The sequence below is a fragment of the Pyricularia oryzae genome, chromosome 2 (assembly GCF_000002495.2).
Source record: "Pyricularia oryzae 70-15 chromosome 2, whole genome shotgun sequence".
Taxonomy (NCBI): domain Eukaryota; kingdom Fungi; phylum Ascomycota; class Sordariomycetes; order Magnaporthales; family Pyriculariaceae; genus Pyricularia; species Pyricularia oryzae.
The window spans coordinates 286,330-310,776 of NC_017850.1; the positions used below are offsets into that span (position 1 = coordinate 286,330).

Here is a 24,447-nt window from a genome sequence, read left to right on the forward strand (position 1 = left end):
GAGTTTTCCACTGATCGCGGTGAAGGAAGAGTCCGATCGGCGGTTCGGCGCGCCACCCGCATAGAGGCGCACAAGACAAGGCCCAATCTCGCGATGCGAGCCAGCGTGGCACAAAAAACTTTGCCAGCCGGAAAGGCAGGCGTCCTTCCCCGGAAGGCTAGACAATACGGTTTAAAAGAAAGGGAAATTAGGCTGAGAACCACCCGACGGTTCTTCGAATCGACAGGGCACCCTCTCACCCCCTCACACCTTCTGGGATTGCCTGCAGCGAGGAGGTAGTGCCGTTACGGGGGTTGGTTAGTTGTACGTGGACCGGAAGCACTGTGCCGGCGCGGCAGTCTCCAAAGGGTCCCGACAGCAAGACGTGGTCGGCCCATTGCTGGAGACGGCTTTGGGTAACGGGAAGCAAGAAACGTGGGCACGGCCTTGGTTCGCACCCTTGGTACACCCCGTGGACGGTGGGCCGTGGTGGAATAGTGTGACTGAGGCGCCCCATGCTTCTCACTCGCACTGGGAATCTGCGCCGGGTCTGGAGGACGGGAAGAACTCGATTGCATTCATGTCCACATTGTGGCGCTGGGCTAGCCCAGGAACCAACGGGGGACTAAGCTGTGGATGGACATGTACGGGGTGTCGCCGGCTTTTCGAAGCTTTCTACTCGCACTAGGGACGTACACCGGGGCAGATGATGTCGTCGGCATGTTAGGCGGAAGAGACGCTATTTTAGCCGGAGAGGACGGATGCGCGCGTCGGTCTACCAAGAGGCCTTTTTGTGGATGCGGTAGGCTTAAGGTGCAAACCTTGTATTTACGTGGCAGGCTGGGTATCCAGCGACTAGGAGGGCTCTAGCTGGCCTGTCCGTTAGAGGGTCTGGTCCAACCCTGTGACTATAGTTTACTGTAGGAAATGCAAGGAGACGAACCCTCCGTGCGCCTGAAGGCACGGGGTCGCGTCAGTGAACAAACCTGTAAGCAGGACCGGGCACGAACCCGGTCAGGCTCGATTCGCTTCTATGCCCTTGTTTTCCGCTGTGTAAATAGAGAAAATAGAAAGCGCGCCGAGATACCCCTCGGGAGGTTGCTAACGGCCGGCTAATGAGCCGGGCCGAGCCCGGCGTTAAATAATACTACTACTACTACTACTACTAAATTACATAAACTACATAAATAGTGCTGCGAGAAATCTGCACTTTTGAAAGCAATGAAATATCGTGTTCTTTTCTTGGGCGCCATGGGCACCGCGTCTTGCCTTTCCCCATGTATCCACCAGTAGCATAATAGGTAACAGTGAGCTCATCATGACTCGCTGAATGGTCAGATCAGTGATCACCACTCATAACTATTTGAGCATAGAATTTTTCGTCGCCCCTGGAATGTGTTTGGAATGTCACGGGGTCTGTCTGAGAGAAATAGAAGCGATTACGCAACCAGAAGGGGCTCTGAGTTGATCGTGGTGGATATCAGTACTGACGTTGCCCAAATCCGAAACGTGCATCAACGTCAGTCGTTCTAAATTTGAGGGAGGCGGGGTAAAAATAGGGTTCGAGCTGTTAAGGATAGACACTTTTAACCTAAATCCGAAATGGCAGAGAGATGCAACACCAAACAATGGAAACCCCCGTCAGGGGTCGGTGAGTTCTGGGGCATCGTGTCAGTCTTCATGCCTGCGGCGTTCCAACTATGAGCTCCTGTGCTTGATCTGCCAGGAGCGGCCCGTTTCTGAGCAACCCGTCCCCGACAGCGCTTTGATTGGCTCATTGCTGTCACGGCCTGCAGCATCAGCTGCAACGTCAAAAACGTTTAAATATCGACGTTGCCAAAGCTGTGGTAACTTAATTTCCTCTTGATCAAATCAGCAATCTCAGACTATCCAACTTTAACATTTCCTATCACTATCTTTTCTTTCTTTCTTTTCTGGACTTTATTTTCCCATTGACAAGGAAATATCCAACCGTTTTACACATTCTCTTCACATCTCTCATTGACAAGCGTATTCAGTCGCTACAGACCTTTTATAACCAACCTTTATCGAATTTTACCAAAACACTCTCTTCAACAATGCAGGTTTCATTGACTCGAGTTCTCCTGGCCGCCCTGCTCGCAGGCGAGGCCGCCGCCGCCCCCTTGCCCAAGTTTGGGGACCTTTTCAAGCCCGACCCCCACGGCGTCGACGTCACCAACCCTGACGACCCCTTTGGCTTTGGCGGAAAGCACAAGCGTGACGAGGCTGAGGTCGCCAGCGCAGACGAGTCCGCGGAGCATGGCGACGAGGTTGATGTCGCCGACGGCGGCGACGACGAGCCCGCCGTTGAGAAGCGCGATGAGGCCGAGAGCACTGACGCTGACTCCGCTGACGCCGCTGACGATGAGGAGCCTGCTGTTGAAAAGCGTGACGAGCCGGAGAGCGCTGATGCTGCTGCCGCCGACGATGACGACGATGAGCCTGCCGTCGAGAAGCGTGACGAGCCGGAGAGCACTGATGCTGCTGCCGCCGACGATGACGACGATGAGCCTGCCGTCGAGAAGCGTGACGAGCCGGAGAGCACTGATGCTGCTGCCGCCGACGATGATGACGAGGAGCCTGCTGTTGAGAAGCGTGACGAGCCGGAGAGCACTGATGCTGCTGCCGCCGACGATGATGACGAGGAGCCTGCTGTTGAGAAGCGTGACGAGCCCGAGAGCGCTGATGCTGCTGCCGCCGACGATGACGACGAGGAGCCCGCCGTCGAGAAGCGCGACGAGCCTGAGAGCACTGACGAGGCCGAGGTCGACGACGAGGAGCCCACCAACGAGTAGGTCTCAGGTTATTCGGACGCGCGGAATCGTGGGCGTGGCATGAGGTTCGGTTAGGGGATTCTCTATTTTTTTTCAATAGTGAGGGAGAGCAGTGGTCTTAAGTTGTTATATTTGGACGTAATTTTGTTTTCAATTTTGTAGCTCCGAGGCCAATTACAAGATTCGTCCGATAGTGGCGGTATTAATTTATTAGTTATTGTTTACAGCTTGTGCAGCTCAGTGATTGTCTTTCTCCATTTCTACTCTTTTCTTGGTGACGATTATACGACAAAACTTTACATTTCAATTGAAAAACACTCCTCAGTTATAAGGAAACACAAACTGGGCTCAATCAATAGATGTTCACTCATGTTGAAATAGTTCTTCTGACCATACATGTAATGCGCCTTTAGCGTGGTGGGCTGGAAATATAACCTGTAGCACTGAATATCGATGATGCATGCAAGTGCAGGTTTGTAAAGGAAAAAGTAAGAGCCCGTTGCCTGTTTGTGGGTTTTACATGAGGAAGGCGCGGGGGTGATTGGGCTACGGCCGTTAGGGTGCGGGTCGGTGACGTATTCTCTGCGTCGACCAAACCCATATCGGCGGTCATGCACAAACAGAACCAAAATCCTTTGGTCGGATTCTCAACATTCGTGAAACCTTTGTGCAACGACTGTTTCTTATTCATTGATCAATCGGAATCATCAATCGCAAATAAATATCGTCCGAAGAGGAATCACATCTCAAAATGGCCGACGGAGACAAGACGCAGGCGAGCAAGGTAACTAACCCACATGCCACATCCCACTCACGCCTCCATTGCCTGTCGTCGCTAACATGCATCGCAACCCAATTCCAGCCCGTCAAGGTGGTCATCGTGGGCGCTGGCTACGTCGGCTCCACGACGGCCTACACCCTCCTGATGAACCGGGCCGCCGCCGAGATCGTCCTGATCGACGTGGACAAGGACAAGACCGAAGGTGAGGTGATGGATCTCGTCCACGCCGCGCCCTTCCTGCACCAGACTCGCATCTGGGCCGGCGACTACGAGGACTGCAAGGGCGCCTCGGTGATCATCCTGACCGCGGGCGCGAACCAAAAGCCCGGCCAGTCGCGCATGGAGCTGGCGCAGAGCAACTGGGGCATCTTCAAGGAGATCGTGCCCAAGGTGGTGCAGCACGCATCTCCCGACGCCCTGCTTCTCGTTTCGGCCAACCCCGTCGACGTCATGACCTACGCCGCGGTCAAGTTCTCGGGCTTCCCCGCGCACAGTGTCATCGGGTCCGGCACGTCGCTCGACTCGGCGCGGTTCGCCGGCGAGCTGGGCAAGCACCTGAACATAGACCCGCGCAGCCTGCACGCCGTCGTCATTGGCGAACACGGCGAGTCGGAGCTGCCCGTGTGGTCCCTGGCCACCGTCTCGGGCATGCGCGTCGAGGACTACTGCAGGCAGACGGGCACGCCGTGGGACGAGGAAACCAAGAAGCAGTGTTTTGCAAACGTCAAGGATGCGGCGGCTGCCATCATTGAGAAGAAGGGAGTCACGGGCTACGGCATTGCGAGCGCGCTGTTGAGGATTGTGGAGTGCGTGCGGCGAGATGAGAATACGCTGATGCCCGTGTCGTGCGTCGGCTCGTATGCCGGGGTGGACGATGTCGCTTTGAGCGTGCCGCGCAAGCTGAACAGGTACGGCTGCATGGAGTATGTGCCGATGATGCTCAGCAAGGAAGAGGAGGGCAGCCTGAGGGCTTCGGCGGAAAAGGTCAAGGAGACGATTCAGTCGCTGGAGAAGTCGTGAGGATCTGCGTTTAACTGAAAGAAGCGGTGACGGCTCTAGAACCGTGTTTGAAGAATAGCTTATTAATAGACGAAACGAGATTAATTTGATATAGGAAACTAATCTTGGTAGGGATGGCGCACTCCACAAAACTAAACCATCACGTCTCTTCGCTGTAGACGAGACTGGTTTTCTTTTTTTGCCCATTGATGCCTGCCATGACCCACGCAGTCACAGCAAACATAATCAGGGATTCAGGGATAGTACAAGCATAAAGGTAATGGCCCACCAAACCTCGTGCCGCACACATACCCCGCCCTGATCTGCATGCCCGACAAGGTCAGTCCTAAAGAAGGACTAGAATTGTGGAGACGAGGCAAGGTGGTTTAGTGTGGCAATCAGCGCATACCTTGCCAGGCAAAGGATACAGTGGGCTCATTGCAGAGACTTGCCATGACGAGGTTGGCAGGGAGATACCCTGTGGCTGCCAAGGTCAGGATGCGCATGGCGCGGGACCCGCGGCCGCTCTGCTCGGTCAAAGCCAGCATCAGCTTTGACTGTTTTTACTGTACAGTCTGTACTGCGGCTTTGTTAATCTCTGTACAGAAAAAAAAACACTTCCAAGACTCTTGGGTGGCAAGTAGGTAGGGTTGATTGCAACATACGAAGACAGAACAAAACTCACAAGAAGCTGAAGATCTACATCGACTTCGAGAAGCCTCCGCGGCGTGTGCAAGTAGCCTGGCGGAGGGCGGCGACTGGATGAATATCCGATTATGCCGGGAGGCCTTTGGGCAGCAGGTTTGGCAGACTGCCGTCTGGCGGAGGGTCCAAGGATCGCTACAACTCACGCCCATGTCGCGCAAAGTACCTGATGCTGTAACTGATTTCTGCAAATCCGAGATTTTGGTTTGCACGTTTGTGCATTAGTAGAAATCCCCCCACGGCGCACGCTTTGTTGTTAGATTAAGATCAGGGAGAGATTTGTTCTGCAGCTGGTTTCTGATATTTCCCTTTTCTTTTACTTGGCTCTGGCACGGGATGTACACCTCAGCAGGTACATGTTCATTGGACGTGTAGCTTTGGCTTAATGACGCTATGGGGATATGTTTTCATACCATAACTGGTAGGATCTGCGGTTGCCTTGCCTGGTGGTCAACACGCAGTAGTCGAGCGATATAGCTGAAAGTGACCAGGCAATCATTGCATCTCGGTCCGTGTCTGCGAGCCTGCGGCCCATGTCACCTACAATCCGAAGGAAGGATTCTGGCGGCTCCAGTTCCCCGCAAATGGCTTTGAACATTGGCCAGGCTGTGTCGATGCGGCTCCACGAGTTGGCGCGGTTGATGGTGCTGCGTTTTGATGCAGGGAAATAGTCAGACACAAAGTCACATATGCACTGACAGTCTTATAGCCGCCCAAAAGAACCAACTACACTTGCATGGTCCTCGCAGGAGGGTGTGTGGTGGGCTCAACCTACTCCAGGTATGCCGGGGGGCAGGGTCAGCAGCTATACTTGCTTCGTTTTCCCGGTAGATTCCCACGGGGCATTACTTGGAGGACTGGGAGAAGCAGAAGCCCAGATATGCTAGTCAGCACTTCCGCGGATGCCTTGGCAAGAGGGGGATTTTGAACCTGGTATGGTTGTTTGTGAGTCGCTGCAGGCTGCTGCTTCAAGGTTGCTACTCGGACCACCTCCACATCGCATTTGTCGCCGGTCCCGAGGAATATTCGGCTAGCGTCCCCGCCCAAGCTGTCCAGACCTGGATGGCCATTGTTCCCTTTCGTGCTGGCGTCAAGCTGGATGCTGGCAGGTGGATACATGATGCGCTCGCAGGAGAGATCCTCTGTGAGTTTTGAGATGGACAAGAAAATGCAAGTGGAGCTGCTGTTGGGTCTAGGGGAAGACATCTATCCCGTTATTGTATTTGGCGGCGACCTCTTTTGTGCGCACTCGCCTGCAAACACACGAGACCCTTCTGGTTTGCCCTCCATCCAAACTTGTATTCAGACTTGACCAGCATGCCACTTGACATTCACGCCAGGCAGCTGACAAGGCACTCAGTGAGGCATACAGCAGCAACACAGAGGACGACAAGGCTGGGTCCAAAATGGAATATACTGTCATTGCTCGCTATGTGGACACAACCAAGCTCGAGGAGCTGCTCAAGGACTTGTTTCCTGGAGTTGAGTGCAGAATCAATGTTGGTGGTTTGATTTTTGCCGCTTTTTTATTCTGAATTGATTACTACATGGCCATTGCTGATTTGTTTGGTTTGGATCCATCAATAAGAAGAAAGTTGTGTTCAAGTCAAAGCTCCTAGAAAACCAACACAGGTTCGCGAACATGATTCTGGATGAGGAGTAATTCACTGTCGCTTGCAAATGGTGGGAATATCAGTGACCATGAGCAAAGCTAGGGCTGACCTGAAGAAACTGGAAGAGATTGCTCAGGTTGTTGTTTCTGTGTGATTTGGGCACCATCATCTGTTTGACTGCCGGAAATGGCGGGGGCGTTGCCGGTGAGGAACCCCAGGCAATTTTCAGACAGCGGCTTGATAACACACGATGGCTAATCGGATCGTCCTGAGGTAAATTTGGGATTTGGAGTGCACTAAGAAGCTGAATAGATTGCGGCAAGGTTGTTGTGGGCAGATTGGGCGGGCTGAAGCGTTGCCTTGGTTCGGTTCAGTGAGATGGAGGTAGCATTGCAGCTTTTATTGCCCTCAACCAAGTCTAGTCTGTATAATTAAAATCACAAACGACCGCAAAACAAAAACTCCTACAGTGTGTTTTACCTACCTTATTTACCTACAGTCCATGAGAGGCTTGGCGAAGGATTATTGTACGAGTACCATTAGGCCAGGCACCGGCTCAACAATATAAAAGATTAAAATTCACAGGCTCACCTTTGTTCATTTGATAGTGTCAGCAGCTTCGATGGCGTTCATTCCTGACCCTTGCTTTCTTGATGTCCACTCGGCGACGACAACGGAAGAAGAAAAGCCGCTCAACCACCCGTCTACCCCGACCGCAACCATGACGGCGTCCGATGAGTTGTTTAATGGTGTGGTCAAGGCAACCAGGACTTGCCCGGAGCAGGCGGGTACCTGCAGCCACAAGATGCAAAAAAAAAAAAAAAAAAAAAAAAAAAAAAAAAAGAATTCTGGATAGCAAACGTCTTCATGACCTTTCGGAGAAACATTTTGACCCGGAAATCGATCGACAGCCCACGCCCCACGGGATCGTGAGGATAGTTGACCAAGAGGGCTTCCAGCCCTGGTACTCGCTCTCCTCGCATGCGGGGGCTTTCTCGGTGCCAGGGAGAAGCATGATCACAAATATTCTGCGTCACAACCCGAGCAAGTTGCCCCTGAACGAGGAGCAGCTCAGAAGGTTCTTGCCCAAAGATTCAAGCGGTCTCCGTCAAGTATAGTACAGATTCTGTCCGTACAAGCTCCCCAAGAACATGCACGACACACTCGTTGTGATGGAGCCTGGTTTCGTAATTCCCTTTACCAAGTGACCAAGGAAACGAGGCTCCAACATTTTGAAGGATCATTTGGAGAGATTCACAAGTCTACCATAGACCCATGGCTCCAGGAGCTTTTCCCCGGCTCTCCAGCAAGCTCAAGTTCAGTCTGAGCGCTATTAGTCGTGAGCAGGCGACCATGGTATGGGTGTAACTTGTGCCGTTGACACATGGAAACTCAACAAACAGGACGGGGTGATTGTGATCTGCAAGGTCTCAATAGACGAGGCAACTGAGAGCCTGGAGAAGTACCAAGACAGAATTGGAAGACAAAGAAAATATCTCGTCATGCAGGAGTCGAGACCTCTCGCAAGGACAATGAGATGGAGGTCCTAGGCGATCCAGACAAGTTTTACCAGGAAACACAGTCAAGCCAGCGGTGGAGAAGCCGCTGTTGGATATGGGGCAGTCGGGTGGCCCGGGCCCCGAACCCGCTGGCTGATCTGGCGCATCCGGCGCACCTGGCGCGCAGTTGTCAGCTGTTCTCGATCGGAAATCTCAAATCGGTTCAAAGGCACACTTTGCCCATCTGCCCGGGAGCTGCCAAAGCATAGTCGGTACGAAGACTGCAGCCGCCATTCCGCCAGATCAAAGACTGAAGTGTCAAATCGAGGCTGACTCCGGGAAGCAGTGTCGCGTCCGGAATCACGTTTAAGCCAGACACCTACCGCACCCTTGTAAACGATACGACTTGTCTCATCTACGCCCTGCGAGACACTGATGAAGCAAATGGTGACAGCTCAAAGTTGAAAGGGTAAATCATTCTTCGACAAGATGTGCGGAACCACAACCATGCCCGAAGCAATTTCACTTATCCCGATGCAAGTCAGGAGGCGGACAAACTGTCACGGGCCAACGTCTATGGTTGGTTCTCTTAATGTCGACATCATTTTACCCGTTGATACGCTCCCTGCTACAGGCGATCACAAGACGGCCGACAAAGACTAGAAATGCTAGGTGGCTACAGCTTCAGCCAAGCCATGGCGTGTGCCAGATTGAGCAATCGCATTCGTGAGCAAAGCGCCGCTCAAATGGAGCAGAACATCGGTCGCCTGTTGAGAAAACGGTGCCCACCGAGCTTATCCCACACCGCCTCAAGGTTCACATCTGGATGGCGGGCGCTGTACGTAAAGAGGAGCGAGACAAAAGTCTAAAGGCTGCACTGGAAAACCACCAGATCAACACGAAATATCTGCTTTCGCGCGAGACCAAAACTGGCAAATCCAAGATGATCTTGGATCGCCAGGGAGAATCCACAGTGGAGACCCGCGAAGGGCCAACGGTGAGTTGACCACGGACCGTTCACCCCCAAGAATTACCTTCAGACACAGACATGGTCTTGGTCCAGCTGGAGACGCCCATAGGGGCTGCCTTGGGAACAATCGCGAGGGCAAACGAGGCTTCCGTGCGTCGTGCTGAGCCTGACCCTGAAGCCAGCCCTGCACAAAGAGATGCCCGACGATCTGTTCAACGTCGACTCATCTCATCATGAACGCCGCAACTGCCCGCGGCATCAAGGAGGACAAGGAAGGCAGGCAAGGCAGAAACCGCGCCGGCTCTCTGCAGTCCAAGCAGCCCGAGTGTGACCAACGCTGCTGGATCGAGTACATGGACGAGTGTTGGAGCTTTGCCGCCAAGGGCGCCCGCGTCGTGGTCATCAACCTTGGGCCACCGGGGCGCGGTGGCGCTCAAGATGAGGAAGAGGGTCGGCACGGCCAGGAACGGCAACTTTGTCGTCGAGGTCGTCCACCCTGGCGGCCAAGCGCCACAAACGGCTAGAGCGCCAAGACTTCATCGGCGCCTACGTGGTCGAGCTCCGCCAGCGAAGATCGGGCGAGGAGGAAAACATAAACGCCGCCATAAACGTCGGCGTCAAGTCGGGTGGCCTGTCAATCTGGGATCAGCTCGAGATCCACGATGACTTTGAGTGGATTAGCGATATATAGAGCTCGATATCGGTGGCACTGAGCATGTAACCCTTTTGCCTGTTGTCATATAATTGCATTTCTTGTCGTCTGATCTGTACATGATTTTGACTGGTCAGCACAACGTTCCCGACCCCATAGTCTGCCATTCACCTTTCAATGTACCCCAACGTCTACCCAACGTGCGTCGGGATTACCATGCATTTAAAAAGCCCGAAAGGGCTTCGTTGGCATCGTGTCCATCTCGGCAAGGGGTTGATGACAACGAAAAGGGTCCTGAAAAGAGTTTCACGGCACGGAGAGGAGGCGGGAGACTCACGGCGATACTTTTTTTTTCCTTTTTTTTCGTTGTAAATCGCCAAGAAAAGGTCTCGCGATGGCCCAAATTCAAAAGTGGCGGTCGAACAACTTTGTTTTTAAACTCGGCCGTCGACGTGGCAGACAAGAGCAAAACCATATCGTGCTTTTTCCGGATCAACCGTAAATAACGCAAAAACTTTGAAAAATTACCATCGCATACTGAATGCGAAAAGGGCGGTATTTATCGACTGGGAGTGTCCAAGCTTTGGGGGCCTTTGTGCCGGGATGACCGCGGCTGGTGATGCCGATTATGTCTGCTTTGGCTCCAAGCTTTGTAGTTCGTCATCTCCACGAATAATTTCCTCTTTTGCAAATTTGCCTTCCGGGCGATAACGGGGAAAAAGTCATGAGGCCTATCTTTTTTTTTCTTTCTCCTGTCAATGTTGGGAATTTTCTGTGTCGCATCAGAGATAGCGGTGGTGGCCTATCAGCCTCTTGAGTCTTGTGAGGGTGGGCATTGCTGTCGGGGACAAATGTATAAGAGGCAACAAGTCTGCCCCCTGGTGATGATTCCACCTTGATCTCTTTTCAGACAGTGCACGCGCTCGGACTAATCCCGCAACCAATCTAATCCCCCATAATCTGTGCTCTAAACAAATTAATACCACTAATTCTTTTTTTTCCCGCCCACCCCCCCTCCCCGACGAACAAGATGCAGATCTTTGCCACCGCGCTCATGGCCGCCGCGGGCGTCCTGTCCGCCGCCGTCGACCCCGCCGCTGTCGCCCGGCAGTCGATCCAGACGCGCGCCTCTGGCGACCAGATGGCCTTTTCCAACGTGATCCTCAACTCGGCCGCCTACAACGTCTTTTTGACGGCCGACATCCGCTACCCCGCCGGTACCGAGCCTCCCCGCCCCAAGGATTCGGTGCCCAACGTCCAGAACAAGGTTGCCACCAACACCAACTTCGACGAGGACCCCAACATCGTCTATGTGCTTCAGTGCACCGGCAATGTGAGTTTTGGTCCTGGAAGTCCAGAGTTGTGAATTGTTCAAATACTGATATCGACAAAAACCAAAATCAAGGGTTTCCGCGGCGACTGTACCGTCTTTGGCGCTCCCAAGGGCAGATGTGGTATGTTATAGGCGGTGCAAGAAATTCTCATGACTAGGTACCTATCTTGGGTACTTGGACGCTTCGGGTGACTGACGAATTTGCTTGTCTTTAGTCTCCTACTTTGACTTCAACTCGCAGGGCAAGAAGGATATCAGCGATCGCTTCAACAACAAGATCACTTCCCTATCCACCAACACCGGCGGCGTGTGCCAGTTCTACAAGTATGTTGAGCAGCCCCACAGATTCTCCCCTGGATCCACAAGGTAAAAAGAATCTGACAATTTTGGATGTTTCCAATTGCAAACAGGTACACTGGCTGCGACGAATCTGGCTGGGACCGTGGACTTGCCACGTCGTACAACGACAACCTGGCTGTTCCTCTCAAGCAGGACCCTCGTACTATGCTGTACCAGAACAAAATCACCTCGTGGAGGTGCTAGATTAACTAGATTACGTTGATGATCATGACGGCTGGCTTTGGCGAACGGCGACAACTATTAGATTTCTAGAATGATGCGGCACACAAAAGTTTTTGCTTTGGATACTGCAATTGGCCTTGTTTTAGCTTTGATCGCTCGAAGCTCTCACTCTCTTTCTGGTTATACCCGCACTAGCAATTTATTGTCTAAAGGCTATATTCTGCCTCTGTTGGCGACACTCCATAATCTTATAGGATTGAAATAGATTTTCATTGCATTGTGACCTGGATATTTAGAGTGGGCTTTCTCCGACTGCAACCGCCCAGCAAGGAGGCGCGAGGCCTGGCCTCTTAAGGCTGAGGCTCTGCGACTCGTGCACGCCTTGTGACAAGGATCCGGATCTGTATCTCCCTGCCCCTTTTCCCGGTGCATAAAGGTTGAGAGATTACAGTGCATGCCATGAATCAAGCCTGCTTTTGTGTTCCCTGTCGGAAGATTATGACTAGTTAGGGCAAACTAGTTCTGTTGTTCACACAGCGTTCCTGGCTAGATATAATCAAATTCACGTGGGTCACTTTCATCTACACCTCTGTGTCAGACGGATCTATGACTAAGACTTTGCGGGGAAAAGAGCTAGAACATTAAACGAGGATCTATTGTGCTCGCTATCTCTTGCTTGTCAAGCGTGGGTAGTGATCTGGTGGTCTTTGAGACTAGCACAAGAAGAAAGAGATCACATCATCGGAAAACTATTTCAGTACCATTTCCCGAGCACATCAAGCAGAGAGAGAATAAGCAGCCGCCAGATACAGGCCACTGAACTTTTCCCCTCGTAGTTCCCCAGGGCCATTGTACTCCAGGATCACTGAATGGGTCGAGATGTTGCATGACTGGAAGCCATTGTTCGGCACGCCCGTGTGCTTTACAATGCCGGCAAAGTCGCAGGCCGACGACTCTTGGAAAATTATGCCATCAGGTCCCGGCGGCCCTATAGTGGAGGGTAGTGTTTTAGTCTACTTTGTGATCTCCAGTTAGGGCCTCATCTACACCATTCAATACAGAGGTCACCATAAATGAAAGGAAGAGACATGTAGGCGAATTCAGCAGAAAGACATGATAATATAAACGTGCCGCCGTTGTAGCCCGTCACCCTGATAGGAAAATATTAGCGCTCCTCCTGTTGAAATAAAATGCAAGGGCTGTAGTTCGAAAGCAGCCTATATCTTTTGTCCGCTGTGGATATTTTACGAACACATGAAGTTTGACTATAAAGTATTGACAGTGCTACGTTGTCAAGCTTACACGATTCCTTATCTGACCTACAACTTGGCTCCACCCAATGCTACTTTACCAATATACGTTTCGTGACTTTTTTCCATACACATTCCTAATGGACACTCTGAATCCCCAATCGTAGCCGCTATCTCTAACCCTTAACCGTTTATTTTAACTAAATGGGTAATGGTGGTGGTGGTCATGGTAACAGTACCCAATGTAGGTATTTACTATAGATGTTGTATTTGTAGGTTGAATACGGATCGCGTAGGTTCGATAAAGTAGCCCTATTTATAATGCGGTCTCTTACCTCTTACTTTGGCAACCTTTCCTGTGGGAATTCCCCTTGGTAGATTCAATTTTCACAAAACGCCTCGCTTTTTATATTTAGAGTACCTGAACCGGGTATTATAAGAGCAGCAAAAGCAAATAAAACAAATCATCCAACCGGCCTCAGCGGCTCCGTATGTGGGACAATTATTCTTTCGAGTCATTGTCCGATGGTGAGTGGTAGTGATACCACGCCAGAGTACTGGAATTGCAGTGCCTCCCCCACAAGATGAACCAGATGACCAGCCTAGAGGTATGCATAAAAGAGCGCTAACTGCATCTTGCGCATTGGTGGAGCGCAAAGTAACAATATAGAAGTTGTAGCGAAACTCATTTCGAATCATGAAGATGAAAATGGGATTAGGGATAGACTGTCAAATAAGATATAAAAAAACGATGTAAACTTAATGCAAACTATATTATGCTTTCATTTTTCAAATGCGAGAAAAAAGCTTGACTTTTTGTTTCCATCAACACATAACCTCTTTTTTATGTTAATTTCTTTTTTCTTCTTTTTGCTTCAGCAACACTTAAAATACCCTATGCGAGTCGCCGCTTTCATGCACCTCCGTTTCTTCATCATGCACATCTCATCACTGTCAAACATAGTCATATCATGGTTCAAAACTATATCAATTCCAAGGCTCTATGAGTTGATTGTTGGCAGCACAGGTCAAACAGTAGACATTTCCCCGTGATACCCTAGACATTGTTCCTTGTTTCTCATTGCGCCCAATCTCTCTCCCCTTACTTCCTGTCGCACTCAAAGATGGAGACCTGGAAATCGGCGGGCCCAGTGTACCTCTGGGTCTGGACGGCGCCGTTGTTGTCGGTGACCAGCTGGTCGGCGGGGATCTTGTGGCAGTAGTCCTGGTTGGTGCGCGAGTTGATGGGCTGCGAGGCGGCCAGGTAGAGGCCTCCGTCCTGGGGCTTGACGTCAAACTTGAAGGGGCTGTTGTCGCACGGGGCCTGGGTGACGGCCGGGAGCTTGTCGGGCCCGTTGAGGGTGATCTCGCAGTGCGAGCCCTCGGGGAACACGGCCGGGTCCGAGGTGATGTTGAACGAGTAGGTGCAGCGCACGCTGTGAGGGATGCAGGCGGCCTGGAAGGACTTGACGAAGAAGGCCTGCTGGCGGGGCACCAGGGTGGCGGCCGAGGCGGTGGCGGCCAGGGCGAGGAAGGTAGAGATGAACTGCATTTTGGGTGGGTTGGTTTTGTGTGGTAAAAGAAGAAGCAGAATGAATGTGGTAACGATTGAATTGTCGTCTTTGTAGTATTGAGGACTGGTGTTTGTAGCGAAGGTAGGATGGTCAGATGAACCGATGAGGTGAAGAGAAAATAATGGCTGCAACGAACGAAGGCACCTCGATCTTAATATACGCGAGAAAATATTGGGGTAGCCAGCCGTCTCTGTGCCTTTCCTGGAGAATCTACTCTAACGCGGCTGCCCAAGGGACAATCCTGCCCTTGAGACGTTGCCGTTACAATGCCCACTAACAAGCATTTGCCAACGTCATCCGATCAATCACACGCGCAGACAAACGAGTGGGAAAATGGGAAGGGACGACGGCTTTCACCGCAACGCACCATCCCAAGCACTGGATCCATTATGGGGCCTGATGGCCCGATGGCAACAAGCCTTGAAAAAAGAGAGGGGGCCCTGGGGGGCAAATACGAGCTGTGTCGTCATCCCACCACACTTCAATAGTGCCTCGGCTCGATTTTTTTTTTTTTCTAAATTCGCACCAACCTATGGAGGAACGCGAACATGCCAGAAATGCGCCAATCTGGCATAAGAATGTCACTAGAGTACTTCAAGATGCATCATTGCGGATACCCATTTTCCCTTTGTGCATTTTACGTAGCAATTTGTCCATCGACTACATCTCTTGGCACGGGCCAAGTCGGCAGGCGGGGCGCTGCCGGATTTCGAAAGAAACCCCACAAGGTTTGGAGAAAATCGTCGCATAATTGATTGACAGGCGCGAACGAGTAAACCCCGACGAACTGATCGGACAAAACATTCCAGCGACGACCGCGCACGTACCATGTCTGGTAGACGTTTCTGCAGACCAAATTACCTTGGTCATTGGCACTGATCGACAATTTTTTTTTTTTTGTTTTTTTTTCATCATGTAATGCAATGTATAATACGAGAAAAAAAAAACACCAACGGAGTTCGCTGCTACTGTGCTATATTTGGTTTTGACGTCGGTCACTATACAGTAGGCACAAGTCATGATTTTCACGTCCTCCACAACATCCTTGTTCCATTTTTCTTTTTTTCCTTCTTTTTTTTTAGTTGGTCAATCAAACACGGGAGGGAACTCCGTTCGCAAAAAGAATGCCACCATATTTCCGCTTTAGACGCGCAATGCAACGTCTCCAAAATCAGCCGCGGATACTACACCGTATCTGCGATGCAGGTGCCCTACCGCCTCGAACCCCAACTCCAAAGGACGAACCTACGTGGTATTTTTCCAACCCCTTCCAGGACCCGCTGTAATTCTTTTCATCGTCCCCTGCCGCCCACGGAGCAGAGACTGACGCGGAAATGATGGAAATATCCAAACCCGAGACGATCAACTTTTAAGGAGCCTTGTTTGTCTCCCCTACTATGCAGATCGAGATGTATATAGTTGGTATTCGAAACTCGGCTTCCCCCCCGGTCGCTAATTTCTTCAGCCAGTTTCGTACCATGGTCGAACCTCCTGTCCAGGGGCACCCGGGCTCCCCGGAAAACACGTTCGAGGTCTGAATCGTTGCCTAGGTACCTGATGACTTCTTCCCCCCCCCCCGACTACATAGTACCCGTGTAGAGTATACAGTATGTGGTGCGATATGTCAAGCTTTGTGCATTGGTTTTATGCATGTTCCATCAATGCAAAGTTTACAGAGTATGACAAAAAAAAACAAGGAAACAGGCGCGTTTACATTGGAGTACATGTTTGTTAAAGTAGGCTGGGCATGCGGAAAGTTGAACAAGTTCTAAAATAAAATAATCACGAGGAAGTTGTTCGGTTTCACCGTTTTGGCAAATTTGGACTCATGATTAAGTCCCAAAGTCTATTGATAATACAACTTGAGAAATGAAAGAAAAGCTCAATCCTCTTGACGATGCTGGATTGTTCTCGAGGACAATCGTGCGAAACTCGAGTGTTCCTCATGATTCGTGGCATCGCCTCGGGTCAGCCACTCTTGCGCCCTGTTCCGCTTCCCACAGCTTGACGAGCCCACACCTACACGTGCTCATGGAAACGGCTGTTGCGCCTCCCAGATGCGACTATAGATGATCTATTCGCCGTCCTAGGCCTCGCAGCGGAAGCTGGTGCGGCCACGGATGTCCTATGGGACGTTCTAGGCCTGGCGGCCGGAACCGGACTTAGAAGAACGTCCATGTTGCTGTCCGCCCTGCCTTTGCCCTTGCCGCTTGAGCGGGTAGGTGCCGGCTTGCTGGACCCACAACCCATGATGAGGATTCTGTGGAGGGATGTGTGTACTTACTGTGGTGGGATAGTGACGATAGTCTGTCTGTGAGCTGGTCGAACAAGAGTTGTCTGACCACAAGACTGTGAATGCTGATTTTTGTTTGGTTGCTGTGTGTTTTGACGGCTGCTATTGGCTTGGTATGGAGGTAAATCGAGAGTCGTCGGATGAATGATCGTATGCCTCATTTTATTGACGATGCTCAAGCCCTCCACGCAAGGGCTGTTTCTGCGAACAATAGCATTGTTTGGTCAACACAAAGAACTTGGACGGCAGTCAAATCTGCTTGTTGGTAGCAGCACAAACTTATTATGGACACTTTCATGCCAGTGCCGGCGTTTGTTTGCTCTGGAGCGAGCACATTGCACTCCGTTTGATTGACCTCCCCTCAACTTGGATTCACTTTTGGCTCAAGGACAAAGCATCAATTCGAGGTAGTGACCAACGAACCAAGCCATTGTCGACTTTTATTCATTGTTTACGACCAAGCTCATTCTGTCTTTTAATCGATGGAAACCAATGTTTTTTTTACTTGGCCGTCACCATCATCGAAAATAATACTATTTTGGTCCTTTCTCCACATTTACAGTACACAATCCGCAGCAAGTCCACCGAGCCAGCTCTCATACACACAAGGGGGCATCATGTCTACACCAGCCCAGTGCCCTCCAGGACCCAGCATGAAGTTGGTCCTACCAGCTTCCTCTCAAGGCACAGCGAGTCGCTGGTACCTTAACCTAGTCCAAATCTGGCCTCTCAACAACCGCAGCGCGCGTCTCTGCATCGACCACCTCCACCAGATCCTCGACACCCTCGCACACGAGCGTCCCGAGACAGCAGGGACAATCAAGATCAGTCACGGACAGCACCAGAAGCACCAGGTCGTTCTGGCCATGACCCCAAATGATCGCATCCCCTTGGATGTACAGTAACTATGCCGAGAACGAGATGCAAACCTTTGCCCAGCTCAAGTATGCCGGCTTTCCTCCGTCTGCCTTTGTGGGTCCTAGGTTCAAGTTTGACTGCGCGCACATGAACGAGACTCATGGAGTCCCGGCAATGAGGCTCCTAGCCGTCATTCTCGAGGGAGGAATAGTGCTCTCCTGGCACTTTCACCATGCACTATTCGACGGCGAGGGCATGCGAGTTGTGTTTAGCATGATCGGCTCGATCGCAGCTGGCAACGGACCTCTTTGCCGCGCACACCACCCAAAGTCGCTCTTTATGAACTTTGCAGCCGAGCCCGGCGCAGCCGACAATGCAGTCTTTCCCGAGTACATGCTGCCGGGAACGCGCGTGTCCCGCCACCTCGGCGACCCATTCGATGGCATCCCCCTCGGCAGCGCAATCTTCCAGCTCCGCAAGGACGACATCCAACAGCTGCAAGAGCTCCTGCACAAGACCGCCGGCGGCGGCGACGACTCGTACCCCTCGGCCTGGGCGACCCTCGCCGTGCTGGCCTGGGTTCACACATCCAAGGCGCGCAGGCGAGCCGAGCAAAAGACGCTGCCACATGCAGCGCCCGAGACGGCGCAGCTCGCGGTGACCATGAACTGGAAGAAGCGGGCCATGTTTGGCGGCCAGAGCCGCGACTACTTTGGCAACGCGAACTTGACCACCATCACGACGAACCCCGACGGCGGTCGACTCGACGACAGCCCGGCGACCCTGTCCAGGCTCGTCGCGGCCGTGGAGCACACGCTCTCACAGGTTGACGAGAAGGCCGTTTCGGCACGGTACGAGCTGTTTGCCGCACAAGAGGATCCCCGCGCCGTCAGGACGGCACTCGACCCGGCGAACCGGAACTTTCTGCTGTTCGACGGCACCTGGCAGGGCCACGGCGGTGCAGACATGGCTCTGGGCGCGGGGCTGGTGCCGGGTCTGCTGGGGGACGGGCGGCCTGCGGCGGTGCGCCGGGCCTCGGCCGGCTGGACCGTGGGCGGGCGGGCGCTCCTGCTGCCGGGCAGGATCGACTCGCCCGTCCATGAGCTCATGGTCATGCTGCCCAAGGTTTCGCTGATGGCCCTGTATCGCGATGGTGACTGGATGCGGTGGGTTGACCAGGCGCTTTGGTAGGTCTAGTTCAAACTTGCCGGTGGCTTTGCTTTACTGTTTGGTTGGAGGACGGGGGCGATGGGGTTGACTTGTCGTTGGCTGTTGAGTTTTTATGTCTTTACCAGTGGTGATTTCGCATGGCCTTGAGTCTGGGCAGTCCAAAGATTGCCAGCGGCATTGAAGATTGGCCCAGGAACCCACGAGACGCCCTGCGTGGAAGGATTCTATTGAGAATTTGAGATTAGTGAGTCACTATGGCAGGGTGGTCGTTATCAAGGCGCCTTTCAAGTTGGAAGTGTGAGGTCATCATTTTTCTTATTACAAAGGCATGGGCTAGCTACTATTCGGACTTGTAACCCACACCACTTGCCCGGTGCTTTCGGGTCCAGGTCAGGACCTCTAGGGGTATAATTTAATAAGGAGCCAAAGTAGCTTTACTGAAAACAGAACACATGACAACTCTGATAGTACTATGTGGCCCCCCTTCATAAATTGGCACTTCTCACTGTGATTACTGTAGACTCATCTGTTCCGTGCTTTCGAGACTGACCGTTGGTAACCGCTGCGGGGGTCATTGTCTACTGACAGACAGCATGTCGTAATCAATGATTGAAGCACAACAAAACAATACAATGAGCGATGTCAGACACCCCAAATATCTTTTTCTGGACGCGGCCTTGGTCGGTTCTTCTTCGATCATGAACTGACGAGGTGCCTGAACCTACCCGGAGCCGAATTAAACAATACTGAGCTTCAATAAACTTCAATACCCTGTTTGGATCAAGCCCCCTTGTACCATGTTTTGGGTGGATGCGTTCTCAGGATTCCCGGGAATTCCTTTTCAGCAAATGAGTCATGATTCATATAAGAGGAAGCAAAACTGATATTTGATATGTACGATAATGAATGTAGGTTTATACAAATGTCGTGACTCCGTGCAACTCCTGATTCCGACCTTGACACTTGAACCTGATATCAAGGTCACCCCTAGACCTTGAGAAGCGCCTTGACCTTGTCAATGACCTTGTCAAGCGACTTCGATTTGAGCTTGGTGAAGGAGTTCACCACGGCTTTCCGCGTCTCCAAAGCCAACTTGGTTGACATGTCGGTCAAATCCTTGGGGAAGGTCTCGACCAGGTAACTGATATCGGCAACGTCCTGCTCGTCCTTGCTTCGCTTTACATTGGCCAATCCTTGGGCCTTTGACATGAAAAGTGGACCAGTCGCGATGACAGGGACGGAGAGCTTTGCGTTGCTGAATGTCGTAGAGATCGCTTTGGTGACGGGACCCAACTCTTTTGCCGACTCTTTGTTGCCTAGACATATTGTTAGATTGATTTTCAATTTGCCGAGCGGTAAAAAAACAAAAAAAGAACAAGACTTACCGGCGATAATCATGTCAATGTCAAAGAACTTGTCTTGGTTCTTGAAAAAGACCTGCAAGTACTCGGTGTCGGGCCAAGTACCGGGCGCACCAACATAAAACCGGGGATCGGCCGCTAGAAGCTTCTTGAGATTGGGCATGGCGGTTTGAATTACGATGTCCATATCGGTCGTCTTGCTGTTGGGCTGCCCGTAAAGGATCAGAGCCCAGCCGCCCGATACGATCCAGGGCATCTTGGCCTTGCCAAACATGTCCACAAGCGTGGCTGTGGTGTTTTTGAGGCCATCGACGGTGGCATCGGCGGCGGCCTTCTTCTCCAGCCACGGCCATTCGGCCTTGGTGTAGACGCCCTTTCCTGCGGGTGGGCCGGCGGGGGCACGCTTGTCCAGCGGCGGGGCCGCGGCCTTTTCGGTGTACCAGTTCTCAAAGGGCTCGGAGGCGCGCTCGTCCAACTGCGGGGCCGTGGCTGTTTCGGTGTACCAGTTCTCGAAGGATTGGTGGGCGGGTTCCGAGGCCCGCTTGACGCCGGGGTTGGATGCATGGCTGCTGTAGTCCCCGGAAGGGAGGGCAAAGGATGCGGTGGCGAGGAGCCACATAGAGGAGAGAACAGAGCAGCGCATGGTGAATAGAAATAACAATAATCGCAAAGAATAAAGTTAAAAGATATGCAGAAGAGGCGCAGAAAGGAACGGGCTGTATCAACGAAAGTTTGATAATGCGGTAGGAGAGAGGAAGAAAAGGAAACACAAAGGGAAAAAAAGGAAAAGAAAAGAAGAAAAAGATAAGGAAAAGAGATAGGAGAGGATGTATGAAAGTGATTGTAGAATGGGATGAAGAGAAGGAGAGAAAAAAAGCAGTCATTATGGTCCTATTCGATGATATTTATATTATATTCGACCCGGGTTCTACAACGAAGATGACCTAGAGCCAAGTCCAACCATGTCCGCTCCCGTTAGGTTCATCACTATGGCATTTGCAGTTGATGTCTTTTTTTGGGCGGCCGGGGCTGTCTTTCACACAAGGCATATCAAAGCGTGTTTGTTTCGTTGCGCCCATTCCCACATGAGGTCTACAGGGGTTTCCGTTTACGGCAATTGGGGCGCAGAATGCCGCGCCCTGATGGGTCAACCAAAGAGGCGGTACGTAACGTTCCCCATCAAAGGATTTGGCAAACAGTGGATTTTTGCGGATTCTTTTTGTCTTTTGGTTCGACAATAACCTTTTGCAGCGGAAGCCGGCGCTAATGCTTTGACGCATGGCTTACAACCTAACACATGAACGAATATGGATCTCAAGGCTCCTCGACGCCCGACCAAGCAAGCCAAGCAAGATAATAAACGGGTCTGGCAGTGGCGAGCAGCAGACGTGACAGATTCCACCTAGTTATAGAATAAGTTCGACTGCGGGCGGGTAGGTGACCATGGGGTCAAAATGGGGCTTGTCAACTTGTGTGTATTTACAAGGCAAGTTCGAACACCGGATCCCCATTTCTATTGACCCAAGGTTTGGCTGTGTGCGTCACCTATTCTGGGACTGAACCCGCTGGGGAGTTGACAGTCCCGACTGGATTGTAATTCTGGCATTGCTAACATCTTGGTGTAAGCTTGGTACAGATGGTCTTTTGTATAAACAGGGCGATGGACGTCACTCGATGTGATCATGTTTGCTTCTCTTTTCCTCAACCACCCAGGTTTTACCACTCGCTCTTCACCCTTTCCTACTTTCTTCTTTTCGCTGTTTTATCTCCTTTGTCAATTTCCTTGATCTCAGTCCATCTCTACAAAATACCACCAAAAAGACATTTCTCTCCCACCGAGAAGCCAAAACCACCTTTTATTCTTTTACCACCAGCGCGCCAAAATGCAGTTCACCGCAGTCTTCACCATCGCCGCCGCCCTCCTCCCCTCCGCCCTGGGCGCGCCCGCCACCCCAGCACCGAGCAAACCCGCCGCCGTGCTCCCGCAGCTGTGCAAGGTCGAGATGTTTGACAACAACGCCCGGTTCGTCGGTATGGCCAGGGGCAACTGGGACAAGGATTTTGTGATCAAGGGCCACACCATCAAGTGCAACACGCGCTGCGAGACAAAGGACGTCGTCTTACCCAAGAACTGGTCCGTCAAGGGGTACATGATCAAAGTTTAAGTTGGGTCTTGGGGGTCTTGGTGGTATTTTGAATCGCGTTTTGGAATGGAGGCTCGGAAATCCCAATGTATCTGGTTTCTTTGCTAGCGGGTGGCGTCCCATCACGCGGCACTCAAATAAAGTCCTTCGCTTCCCTGAAAAACCTTGGAAAAAAAAACCCCAGTCTATCCGAGCACATCCGGGCCATTGCCGAAAACACCCCACTTCTTACCCCTTGCCGTCCTGAAGGAAGTAGTAGTAGTAGTAGTAGTAGTATTATTTAACGCCGGGCTCGGCCCGGCTCATTAGCCGGCCGTTAGCAACCTCCCGAGGGGTATCTCGGCGCGCTTTCTATTTTCTCTATTTACACAGCGGAAAACAAGGGCATAGAAGCGAATCGAGCCTGACCGGGTTCGTGCCCGGTCCTGCTTACAGGTTTGTTCACTGACGCGACCCCGTGCCTTCAGGCGCACGGAGGATTCGTCTGACGGCAGTTGACGGCTCTTCATCGAGAGGGGCCTGTGTCCAAACAGCGGAGCTGTCGGTCGTTTGTAGCCATGGAGACGAAGTTCCCAACAAGTGTGGGCTCGACGGCACAGGCGGGTGGTTGTTGTCGATAGCCAGCCGGGTTATCCTTGCCACGGTAAGCGGGGAGGAGGTGGAGGGAGCAGGATTCGAACCTACGTTACTCAAGTAACAGCCATGGCGCTTAACCACTGCGCCATTCCCCCCGTCCTGAAGGAAGGTTTGGACCCTTGGACCGCAACCCTGTTTTCGCCGTGTCCCAAAGGTTGATACCACATTACGCGTGGCGCACGCCTTTTGTACCTGCCCGCTGGTAGTACGCGGCAGGTTCTAGATGCGACGTCTCGCATAGCACCAATATCACAGTCATTTGCTGGGGCTGCTGGTTGAGCTTATATTAGTGAAAGGCTCTTTGTTTATTTTCGTACCATGAGGTGGGTGCTCGCAGCCCACGCGTTCCTAAATGCCCGTCTTGTACCGGCCGGCGTTGCATCCGTTTCCCAAGACCCACGTCTGTGCCCAAAGGTTGCAGGTTTAAATAAGCTCCATAAGGGGTAACCCTGATCAGGACCCTTTTTGGGGGCCCAAAGGCCCACCCTGGTGCTTTGCGTTGGGGGTTATACACCGTCCATGACGTTGCAGCACTAAGAAACCTGGTAGGGGTCCTGGAACTTGATCTCAAAAACTTGGTGCAAAAAGCGAGTTGAACCGGCTTGGTCGAAGAATTTCCGGCGGACAGAAAAGGTCACAAGCATGGTTGGCCAATTCCCCGTGCCACATCCAGCTTGGTAGGGGGAAAGAATCATCACGCCCAGGTCCCTGTGGTGAATGAGTGCGTTAAAAGGCCCGAAAGCGGTTCTTCGTGATAAGCTTACTTTGCAAGTCATGAGTTTGTCGATCCAAAAAGAAACTAAGAAGACCCTGTGGACGAAAGATCTGCACCGCAGCAGCCCTATGGTAATACTTTCCCTTATCGGTGCCAACGGTATAAGGTGTGAAACACAAAGGGTGGAGAGTGAGCTGCTAGGGGCGACAGAGATATAAATAGCGGCATTGTCCTTTTACAACCCACTCTCACAGAGAAAAGATGTTACAGAACGAATTGATAGCTTTTTTGAAATAAAGCGCAGGCATTCGAGATGCGCTTCATACAAACTTACTTGACTGTTGAACGAGTGCTTGAGAATAGCAAACGAGCATGGTTAACTTTGACGTGCAGGATTCTTTTCAGCACCTCGCGCCAAATCGACTCATCGAAGCAAATGTGGCAGTACGACAGATATGAAATTCGACTGAGCGATCATAAACAGCCGACGGGCCAGGTCAGGGGGAATCACTCTTGGTTGCCGTATTAGCCGTATTGTAAAAGCAAGCCCACTTCTGGTGTTTAGAATCCATGCTTGCCAAGGACGACAGGCCCCGAG

At 51.8% G+C, this 24,447-nt stretch overlaps 9 protein-coding genes and 1 pseudogene across 10 annotated transcripts; 7 read left to right on the forward strand and 3 right to left on the reverse strand.

Moving 5' to 3' along the window:
• The first annotated feature begins 1,859 nt into the window (after positions 1-1,859).
• Positions 1,860-2,973, forward strand: MGG_10452 (uncharacterized protein). The gene has a single exon (XM_003713306.1). It carries the CDS (start codon positions 2,058-2,060, stop codon positions 2,793-2,795), a length of 738 nt encoding a protein of 245 aa, XP_003713354.1. The 5' UTR covers positions 1,860-2,057; the 3' UTR covers positions 2,796-2,973.
• Positions 2,974-3,367: 394 nt separating this feature from the next.
• MGG_10453 (L-lactate dehydrogenase) lies at positions 3,368-4,725 on the forward strand. Its single transcript, XM_003713307.1, has 2 exons — positions 3,368-3,558; positions 3,637-4,725. The coding sequence occupies exons 1-2, from the start codon at positions 3,526-3,528 to the stop codon at positions 4,573-4,575; spliced, it is 972 nt and encodes a 323-aa protein (XP_003713355.1). The 5' UTR covers positions 3,368-3,525; the 3' UTR covers positions 4,576-4,725.
• A 1,118-nt stretch (positions 4,726-5,843) lies between these two features.
• Positions 5,844-6,794, forward strand: MGG_15516 (uncharacterized protein; the record flags this gene model as incomplete). The annotated part of the gene is made up of 4 exons (XM_003713308.1): positions 5,844-5,910; positions 5,969-6,039; positions 6,091-6,403; positions 6,604-6,794. 4 exons carry the CDS (start codon positions 5,844-5,846, stop codon positions 6,792-6,794), a joined length of 642 nt encoding a protein of 213 aa, XP_003713356.1.
• A 1,353-nt stretch (positions 6,795-8,147) lies between these two features.
• On the forward strand, positions 8,148-8,422 carry MGG_14082 (uncharacterized protein; the record flags this gene model as incomplete). Its single annotated transcript, XM_003713309.1, has 2 exons — positions 8,148-8,228; positions 8,276-8,422. The coding sequence occupies 2 exons, from the start codon at positions 8,148-8,150 to the stop codon at positions 8,420-8,422; spliced, it is 228 nt and encodes a 75-aa protein (XP_003713357.1).
• Positions 8,423-9,574: 1,152 nt separating this feature from the next.
• On the forward strand, positions 9,575-10,032 carry MGG_14081 (uncharacterized protein; the record flags this gene model as incomplete). Its single annotated transcript, XM_003713310.1, has 2 exons — positions 9,575-9,791; positions 9,866-10,032. 2 exons carry the CDS (start codon positions 9,575-9,577, stop codon positions 10,030-10,032), a joined length of 384 nt encoding a protein of 127 aa, XP_003713358.1.
• A 991-nt stretch (positions 10,033-11,023) lies between these two features.
• Positions 11,024-11,869, forward strand: MGG_10455 (uncharacterized protein; the record flags this gene model as incomplete). The annotated part of the gene is made up of 4 exons (XM_003713311.1): positions 11,024-11,326; positions 11,399-11,447; positions 11,542-11,650; positions 11,737-11,869. The coding sequence occupies 4 exons, from the start codon at positions 11,024-11,026 to the stop codon at positions 11,867-11,869; spliced, it is 594 nt and encodes a 197-aa protein (XP_003713359.1).
• A 1,906-nt stretch (positions 11,870-13,775) lies between these two features.
• MGG_10456 (uncharacterized protein) lies at positions 13,776-14,919 on the reverse strand. The gene has a single exon (XM_003713312.1). It carries the CDS (start codon positions 14,648-14,650, stop codon positions 14,201-14,203), a length of 450 nt encoding a protein of 149 aa, XP_003713360.1. The 5' UTR covers positions 14,651-14,919; the 3' UTR covers positions 13,776-14,200.
• Positions 14,920-17,582: 2,663 nt separating this feature from the next.
• MGG_10457 (uncharacterized protein) lies at positions 17,583-19,014 on the forward strand (the record flags this gene model as incomplete). The annotated part of the gene is made up of 2 exons (XM_003713313.1): positions 17,583-17,861; positions 17,905-19,014. 2 exons carry the CDS (start codon positions 17,583-17,585, stop codon positions 19,012-19,014), a joined length of 1,389 nt encoding a protein of 462 aa, XP_003713361.1.
• Positions 19,015-19,980: 966 nt separating this feature from the next.
• MGG_10458 (uncharacterized protein) lies at positions 19,981-20,997 on the reverse strand (the record flags this gene model as incomplete). The annotated part of the gene is made up of 2 exons (XM_003713314.1): positions 19,981-20,309; positions 20,379-20,997. The coding sequence occupies 2 exons, from the start codon at positions 20,995-20,997 to the stop codon at positions 19,981-19,983; spliced, it is 948 nt and encodes a 315-aa protein (XP_003713362.1).
• Positions 20,998-23,157: 2,160 nt separating this feature from the next.
• Positions 23,158-23,229, reverse strand: MGG_20004 (annotated as a pseudogene). Its single transcript has one exon. The product of its transcript is annotated as a tRNA-OTHER (tRNA).
• Positions 23,230-24,447: the final 1,218 nt, after the last annotated feature.